This window comes from Plasmodium reichenowi, chromosome 9 (assembly GCF_001601855.1).
Source record: "Plasmodium reichenowi strain SY57 chromosome 9, whole genome shotgun sequence".
Lineage (NCBI taxonomy): Eukaryota > Apicomplexa > Aconoidasida > Haemosporida > Plasmodiidae > Plasmodium > Plasmodium reichenowi.
Window position 1 is genome coordinate 789385 of NC_033654.1, and position 10404 is coordinate 799788.

At 17.6% G+C, this 10404-nt stretch overlaps 2 protein-coding genes across 2 annotated transcripts; one reads left to right on the forward strand and one right to left on the reverse strand.

Moving 5' to 3' along the window:
* Positions 1 to 1277: 1277 nt before the first annotated feature.
* PRSY57_0919100 (hypothetical protein) lies at positions 1278 to 2644 on the forward strand (the record flags this gene model as incomplete). The annotated part of the gene is made up of 5 exons (XM_012907430.2): positions 1278 to 1629; positions 1819 to 1893; positions 1990 to 2162; positions 2431 to 2471; positions 2608 to 2644. 5 exons carry the CDS (start codon positions 1278 to 1280, stop codon positions 2642 to 2644), a joined length of 678 nt encoding a protein of 225 aa, XP_012762884.2.
* On the reverse strand, positions 2641 to 10208 carry PRSY57_0919200 (putative membrane protein; the record flags this gene model as incomplete). The annotated part of the gene is made up of 6 exons (XM_012907431.2): positions 2641 to 2932; positions 3038 to 3155; positions 3317 to 3489; positions 3646 to 3718; positions 3807 to 6485; positions 6671 to 10208. 6 exons carry the CDS (start codon positions 10206 to 10208, stop codon positions 2641 to 2643), a joined length of 6873 nt encoding a protein of 2290 aa, XP_012762885.2.
* Between the last annotated feature and the right edge of the window lie 196 nt (positions 10209 to 10404).

Below are 10404 nucleotides of genomic sequence, written 5' to 3' on the forward strand. Positions count from 1 at the left end.
AAAAAAAAAAAAAAAAAAAAAAAAAAAAAAAAAAAAAAAAAATACCATTTACACATATTCTTTTATTATTTACAATCTAATAAAATAAAATTTTCTTATCTTATTAGTAGACTAATACAACATAAAAATATATATATATATATATATATACATATATATTTACATATATTCCATATGTTACTTGCAAACTGCTTTATAATAAGTTCTATAATTTTTTCATGTAATTATTGAAATATATTCTTTTAATAAATCCATATAAATAAAATTGGATAATATCATTTTAAATAAATGTACATATAGATGTGTGTAACATGTTTATATTCTCATAATGTTATATAAAATTAATGAAAACTAATAAATAAATATAAATATATATTTATATATATTTTTGCTGTATATTTTCTTGTTTATCTTTATTATTATATTATTATATAATATTAAATTATAAATATATGACTCTACATATTTTATTCAATTATATCGTTGAAATTTTTTTCTTTTTTTCTTATTAAAATCGATATATTAAAATTATAAAACTTTTCAAAATAAAATATGTGGTGTATCTTATTAACTACTTTATTAATTATTGGTGTTTGAAACTTTTTAATTTTTTTTCTTTTTATTTATTTTATTATTATTCTTTCAATCTTATTTAATTATTATTTAATATGTTTGGAAAACCTTAACATTTAAATATATATATATATATATATATATATATATATATATATATATATATTATATGTAAATAAGCAAAACATTTCTACAAAAATCCTTTCAAAGTTTATTTTTTTTTTTTTATACAAAATATTCAAAATATAAATGAATGTATTTTTATTATAAATAAAATATACCTCATTTCTTCAATAATTAAAATTATTCCATAACAAAATATGTTAATAATATATCCAAGCTTATACAAATATATATATATATATATATATATATATATACATAATACATATCAAGTATAATCTCGAATAAAAATATATATGATATATCCCAATATTATTTCATTTTTTATTATATTTGTTTTTCTATTTTTTTTGTATAAGTTCTATATATATGTAACAAATTTGTAATTATATTTATATCCAATAAATAAATATATATATATATATATATATATTAATTTATGTTGTTTTAAATATTTTTCTAATTCCCTTTCTTCATATTTTTTTGTGTGTTTTTTTAATACCCCCCAAAAAAAACAATATATATATATATATATATATTTTTTTATATTTATATATTCCTTTATATTTTCTATTCTTGTTATGTATATAAAAATGAATTATGATAAACTAAATTTGTTCAAGGAAAATTTTGACATGATGTATGTTATAGAAGAAATTGAAACACACCTTCATGAGAAGAAGCATCTATTATGTGATATAAATGAGAATATATTAATTTCAGAAAAAAATAAAACATCTATAGATATCTATGAAAAACATTTAATTGAAAAACAAATACAAATTCTAAAGAAAAACAAAATAAATTATAAAAAATTGAATAATATAAATTATGTAAAATATTTTTTACCCTTATGCATACAACCCAAAACAAATAACACTGATAAATGTTTATCAGAAAGAGATGTTTATATGAAGAATTTTAAGAAAAAAAGTAAAATAAAAATGTTATTTTATTTATTTAGTAATTTTTTTTTTTTTATTTATCATTTATTGTAATGTTACATATGTATGTGTATGTATATATGTATTCATATTTTGTGTTTAAATTTATTAACTATAAAAAAAAAAAAAAAAAAAAAAAACATTCCTTTTTTTTTTTTTTTTTATATTTTTTTGATAGATATTTTAAGAGAGCTCTATGTTAAAAAGAGATTAACAGAGTACCGAATTAATCAATTTGTACAAAAATATACAGGTTTGATTTTATTTAATATATATATATATATATATATATATATTTATATATTTATATATTTATTTATTTATTATTTCGTGTGTATAAATTGTTCAGGAAAGTTCTTAAAAAATAATGTGCTACACAAACAAATTTCAAAAATATATAACAACAAATCAAAAATTGAAATTTTTATAAAAGGTGATAATTTTTCATACAATAGAGTTATAGGAGATATTGCATTTTTTGACAGTAAACCAAATGTGTTACTTGAAAATGTAAAATATATAGTAAGAAAGAGAAAGAAAAAGAAATTAAACAATATAAAGAAAAACATTAATATTTAATAAGAATTATTTTTTTTAACTTTATTGTATAATAAACTGTCATATAGACCTATATGTATAATTTGTGTATATTGAATTTGCATAAAATTTATTCCTTCTAATTATATGTATATATATATATATATATATATATATATATGTATGTATTATTTTATTAGTATTATTTATTTATTTATTTATTATTTTATTTATTTATTTTTTTTTTTTGTAGAATAATTTAAATGAGAGGAAAGTTCCTTGGATATTTATCCAGTTAATAAAAAAAAAGAAAAAAGAAAATTTTAAAAATGAAAAATAAACCAATATATCAAATACGTTGATATGATTATATATATATATATATATATATATATATTTTTTTTTTTTTTTTTTTTTTTTTTATGAACAGGTCAGGTAGTATTTTATTTTTGCGACAATATTCCTAATTTGAGAGCAGATTAAATAATTCTTTTTTCTTTTCACTTAATGATGTAAAACAAAATTGTATAGATCTCTCTTCAATAATAGATAAGCTCGCTTGAAAAATATTTTTAAGAATTTGTTTCTCTTCAAATTCTTCTTCATTTAATGTAGTCTTTTTTGTAAGGACATCATAAATATCAACTACCTTAATTAATATTGGAAATATAACATTAGCCAATTTTAAAGTGTTCTTATTATTTTTTAAAAAATTCATAAAAAAGTAAACATTTCTCAATAATAGTTTGTTTATCCTATATATAAAAGAAAAATATATATATGTATACAAAGTTAAATGTAATGATATGTAAGTATTTAATTTTTCTTTTTTTTATGTTTTTATATTTTTAATCACATACCTGTTACCAAGGTATAGGACACAGTCCAAATATGAACATAAAAATTTTATTGCATATCCACTTTTTTTCATAACTTCAATAACTGTTTTCTGCGATTTTACAATTTTTTCGTTTTTTTCTACAAAAAAATAATAAAATTAAAATGATAATGAGAATTAATATTAGGTGTAAAAATAAATTGCACAGTAAAATAAATAAATATGTAGAAAGATTATATATATATATAAATATATATATATATATATATATATATATTTTTTTTTTTTTTTTTTGACTTACTTATATTGAAGAATTCATAAAGAATGTTATACAACTGATGACCCAGTAAATATAAATAAAATTTCTTTTTTTCCAATACGCTTGGGTTATTTAGAATATAAAAATGAGTTATGTAATGTTTTGATGCCCCTTTCCTTTCATTCATATCATTACTTTTTATTATATGCTTTTTCCTAAGAAAAAAAAAATTTATATAGTATATATATATATATATATATATTAAATCTTTTAGATGGAAGGAGAAAACAAGAAGCATTATTATTTCTAAATTTATCATTTATAATAATTTTTTTTTTTTTTTTTTTTTTTTTTTATTTATTTCTTATTACAGTGTATCCATAATATTCATCAAAAGGTTACAATAGTTGGTCACAAAAATTAATATCTTTGAATACTTATTATCTGTAGAATAATAAAAAAAAAAAAAAAAAATCATATATTATATATAATATTATATATACTTAATTTCTTCGTTGTGCTCTTATAATACCTGTTGAAGACAATTTCAACTTGACAAAAAAATATGTAAAAAGTTGGGATAATTTATACATAAGATGAAGTAATAGAAAAAGCTCTTGAGATGTTTTAAATTCATCAAAGTTTTCCAAATATATTTGTATATATTCATTAAGATGAAAATATATATTTATAAAATATAAAATATTGTTCAATTTATGTTTCATAAGAATTATTTGAGATAAGAATTTCTTATTATTAGAAATTATATATATTAATGTTATTATATGAAGATTACATAGATATAAAAAATTCCTCATATCAACATGATCATTATATTTCATAGCAATTTGTGTATCTATATATTTTAATATATGCTCTACATCTTCAGCTGTGTAATCTAATAAAGTAACAATTATTTTAATTATATCGTTACACTTTAAACAAAAATATACCATATTTTTATTATCACACTCTACTAGAATTTTGTTATAATTAAAAATAAAATCGTAAACTATAATTGAATTTGCTTTATTTGGTCCGACTGAAGTATTAACACCACTACTGTTTTTATAGAAAAATAAATTATTAAACAAGGTTAAATTACAGGTATTAATAATATTCCTTTTGGGGTTTTTAATAGACGTTATTTCATCATTATGAAAAGCCTTATCATTATGAAAATCCTTATCACTATGAACAGCTTCATCACTATGAACAGCTTCATCACTATGAACAGCTTCATCATTATGAACAGCTTCATCGTTATGAACAGCTTCATCATTATGAACAGCTTCATCATCACTTTCATCTTCCCTCTTTTCCTTTGTTTCTCCTTGTTGTACATGCTTTTTCTTTTTCTTTTTAATCTTCTTACTTTTTTCTTTAATACATTTTTTATTTTTTATGTTGTGCACTTTGTATTCCATATTAAAAACGTTTAAAATATAAATAATATAAATGAAATGTTTATATTCTTCATGAGCATTTAGGAAGATTTGTTGAATGTCGTTATTATTAAAGATGTGCATTATTTCTTGTACGACTTTTGTATAATAATTTGTTTTGTGTATTTTTTCTATATCGATTGAAAAAGAAAAAAATACATATTCGATTAAATCTAAAAAGAATCTATTTGTTTGTATGATAATATTATCCTTCTGTTCACTACTATTAATTATAATTTTTTCAAGAAAACATTTCATATTATATAATAATTCCTGATCACAATTTGTTTTAGTACTTATACATAAATGATGATTGTTTTGATTGTCATTATTTGTATCATTATTTGTATCACTATTTGTATCACTATTTGTATGACAATTTGTACTTTTCATATTATTTAATAAATAGGATATATTCTCATCACTTATATTTGTTTGTTTATTATCTTGTTCATTCATAATTATACTGTGCGTTAATAAAAAATATTTAATAAAAAAATTGAAAGATATTTCTAATTTTTTACTAATTACTTTTGATTTATTTATTTTTTTATTAATATTTTTTTTTACATGATTCAAAATGTCTTTTTCGTTATGGTCTTTAAATTGGTTTGATACGTTGTTAGAAATATTTTGTTCATCATAGTATATATTTATATAGAGAAAAAATATATGAAAGAATAATTTTAAAACTAATTTATTTTTATAATTTTGTGTGTCATTATTATTAATACAATCTTTTTGTTTTTTAAATATAAACATAGAAAATTTAATAAATGTCTCTATATTTATTTTTCTCTTACTACTTTCTATATTTTGTAAATTGTTAATAAAACATAATAGTATATTTATTAATATATATTCAAAATATATATTATATTTTGTAAAATTATCAAATATTTTACATAGTAATGTATATAATGTATCTTGTATATATTCGATATTATTAAATAAAACAAAAAATTTGCTTAAAATACACACATCTATATTTATGTTATCATTATTTTGTTCACTTTTGTTATAATAATATAAATTTATGTCATACCTATTTATATTCATATTATTATTATTATTTAAAAATATATCTATCATTTTATTTTCATAATTATCATTCACATTATTTTGGAGAATAATTTTTTGATTTACATTAAAAACTTCATACCAATTATTTGTGTATATGTAATAACTATTTTGTTTTATTAACACATTTATATAATTATCAAAAGACATAGATATATTTTTTTTCTTAATATAATCAATTTTATTTTCATCTATATTATAATCACTCTTATTATTATTCATATTTTGAATTATTTGTTCAATTTGTTTCTTTTTATTATTATGATAACTATTTTTTCTATACATTTTTCTATTATTTAATTTTTGTTTTTCCTGTGCATCCATTATTTCATTTTCTAAGTTGTTAATAATTAAAATATAATGTAACGTGAAAAGTTCTGTAAGTAGTCGAGCTAATTTTTCATTTTCTTTTATGTTTACATAAAGTTCATAAAAAAATAAATAGCTGTTTTCATTTTTTATAATATTTATATCAATAAATAAGGTTTTTATAATTTGAACGTAAATATTTTCTATATCTCCTTCTTTATCCTTAAATATCTTCATCAAATATTTGTAGTTATATATAAAGAAATATGAGATATGTTTATATATCCTCTTTTTAATAACATAGGAGTATTCTTCGAGGGCGTTCTTCTGTAGCACTCCGATTATTTCTTTAAAATGTTTAATGATTGCATCCTTGTCTAAAAAGAATAAAAATTTTAAATAAATCAAAAGGGTAAATAAAAATAAATAAATATAAATATATAAATATAAATATAAATATAAATATAAATATAAATATAAATATAAATATAAATATATATATATATATATGTAATTACAACGTTTGTATCCTTTTTTATGTCATATAAACACATTTTATTACCCATGATGTGCAGATCAGAGAAATATATATAAAAGTACAAGGTCTCCAAGGTGACTTGAAGGATGTCGAAAAATTTATATACTGCTGACTCTTTAACACAGTGCTCATACATCAGTTGTATATCTACAAAACAATTATGCAATTTATTAATTATAATATATACATTTTGCTTGGTCTGTTTTACATTTATTTGATTATTTAATAAAGAATATAGTGCTAATCTTGATATAGTATAATTAAAAAATATATATACATATAAGCTATAGTAAAAATTGTAATATTTCATATTAATAAAATTTCCTTTAACATATTCATGAAATGTAAGTATGTTTTGTTTTTTTTGGATATATAAATTTGATATATTTTGAATATTATTTAATAGATTATTTGTAATATAATTTTTATAAGTACATCTTAGATAACAACACAAAATATATTCCAATGTTTCAAGATTAGTATACATAACTTGATATCTTTGAATTAATTGAGATATTGAATAATTATAACCATTTATTTGTATGATATTATTATTACTATTAATATCTGTTGTATTATTACATTTCTTTGGATATTTCACGATAGGATCCCATTGTATTTTAAAGCATTTATTTGTGCTGCATACTTGTTCGTTATTTTTTAATGACAAAAATATTTTTTCATGCAACTTATTAAATTCATTTATATGAAATTTATATATTTCAATAAATGATAATAGAAATGAAGAATATTTATCTGTGAATTTATGCATATATTTATTAAATATATTTATATATATAGGAGTAAATAAAAAATGAATTTGTCTTAAATATGGAGCATTATAATTTCCTATATATTTATGTATAAAATTTAGAAAGCCATTTATTTCAAATATATTTATATAAATTTCTAGAATGTTATTTATTATATGGTTTGTAAAATTATATACCTGTTTCTTATTGAATGTACTTAAATTGAAATAAAATGAATTCTCATTAATTCTTTTAATAAATGAAAAAAGAGTTGAAACTATAAATGTACATGGATTTATATCAAAATTTATTATATTAATTAAATTAAGTTGATTTGTAAATATTAAATAATTTAAATATATGTTGATTACATTTTTCTTTTTCTTTTTTTTATTTAACATACAAAATAAATGAACAACACTGTTGGTATTATCATTATTATCATTATCTTTAATTTGATTTTGATTATAATGATTTTTTTTATAAATATATTTATAATTACTTTTTTTTATATTATTATATGTACTAAATATATTCTTCAATTTAGAATTATAAAATATTATATATGGTTTTCCTGTTATGTATAAATTATTTTCATAATAATTATCAGAATTATTGTTTATTATTTTCTCGTTACATTCTTTTATGGCAACTTTATTATTATTTAAATATGATTGAGAAAAATATGTGTTGGTTACACAATCAAAAATATATTTTACAAAATAAGACAAGTTTATAAACAAGAAGGAGTTATTTTTTGCGTTACTTTTCTTATTTATATATTGTAAATATTTATATATTAATCTAGAATATTCAACTAATATGTGTATATTACTAAAGCTTTCCTTATTACTATATATCGTAACTTCATCATCAAAATGACATAATGAATATGCAACTTTAAATTTTAACTTTTGATAATATAAAGAATGATTTTTATGAATATTAAACTTTGAATATTCTGCTTCGTTAAAAAAGCGACTTTTATTATCATTACTTGGAAGATTATCACGATTATTACTTTGTAAAAAATAATCATCATCATAATCATTAACATCATCATAATCACCATCATTATTATCATCATCATTATTATTATTATCATTATTATCATTATTATTAATATTAGCAAGTTTGTATTTTTTATTATTATCCTTTTTATTGTTCCCTTTCCCATCTATTACATGGCTCCAATGGAATAATTTTATATATTCTTTCTTCAACACATTTTTATATATAGACAATTCAAAATGTGGTATTAACAAAAGGATAAGAAAATAATTTTGTACAAAATTTAAATTATCTCTATCATACTTAATCAAATAATATTTAATTATTATAGTGAGTATTTTTATACATCCCTTGATCTTTAAAATATTTAAAAAAGCATACTTCTCATTTAACTCTTCATCATTTTTTATATAGAAGAGAAGTTTTTCTCTCTTATTTTTATTTATATTATTATTATTATTATTATTTTTCATTATATGTAAATAAAACGAATTTTCTTTATTGGATATTTTATTAATTATGATATATATTATTTCTAATAATTTTTCATTTTCTGAAAATTGGAAAAATGAATAATTAACTTGTAATTTATCCTTGTAACTATTAAATAAATTCTGTACACTTTTAAAGTAGCTGGTGTTATTATTTTTTATAGTTAATATAATAAATTGTTTTATATTTTCCTTTAATAAATATAATTGTCTCATAAGTATAATATAAATATTATAATGATCATTTATTTCGTTTTTTTTTTTTTTATTATACATTGATAATTTATTTATTCTGTGTATATAATCATGCACATAACTATATAGAGCAAATAAATTATTATAAAAAGCATATATTTTAATGTCATTAATAATAGAACTATTAAATTTTCTTAAATATAAGGTGAACATATTATTTATATAATTAATCATATTACATAGTTTTTCTATATTATATTCTTTATAATTCGAACTTTTTATTTCAAAAGTTTTCTCTTCAATTTTTCTTTTCTTATTATATTTTCTGTCCTCATCTAATTTAATCACATCATTATTATTCATATCTCTTCTTAGAACATGTATATTTTCTTTTCTCTTTTTTGTATTAAGAGAATTATTTTCTGAATAATCATCATCAGAACAAGAATCACTTCTATCATTATTTATACTATCATCACTATCATTATTTATATTATCATCACTATCATTATTTATACTATCATCACTATCATTATTTATACTATCATCACTATCATTATTTATACTATCATCACTATCATTATTTATATTATCATAAACACTACTACTTGTATCACTTTCTATATCTTCCTCCTTTTCATTTTCCATATTTAAAGTATAAAATGATTTCTTCTCATCAGAATATATTTTATTATCCACAACAAAAATATCTATCAACATAATACATGTATCAAAGATTATATTAAATAAAGTGTTCGAATTCAAATGAACACTCTCATTATTATTAATTAAAACTAATATATTATTAATATATCTTATATTTATTTCATTATCTTTTTCTAAAATGTTTTTTAAATTTAAAAATTGTAATAACCTATCCAATATAATAGTCTCCACATATATTTTATGTTTCAAAAGAATTTTTAAAACCATCCCAATTAATTTGTAATTCTCATTATATACGTGTTTTAAATTAATATTAGATAAAATTCCTATATAATATTCAACATCATTTATTATATCTTTCTTTCCTTTCAATCTTTTCTTCTTCTCCTTCAACTTACTCAACAAATTCTCGACAGAGCTTTCTACATGTATGTTGTAGCTCTTCATCCTATATTAATATTTTAAAATATATATAAAATAAAAAAAAAAAAAAAAAACAATAATATACACGTAAACAGAAAAATAAATTAATTAAAACATAATGATTTTAATATATACCCAATTTAATTAAAACAAACAATGATAATTTTCTTGTTTATAAATGATCTGGAAAAATAAAGCACGAAAAAAAAAAAAAAAAAAA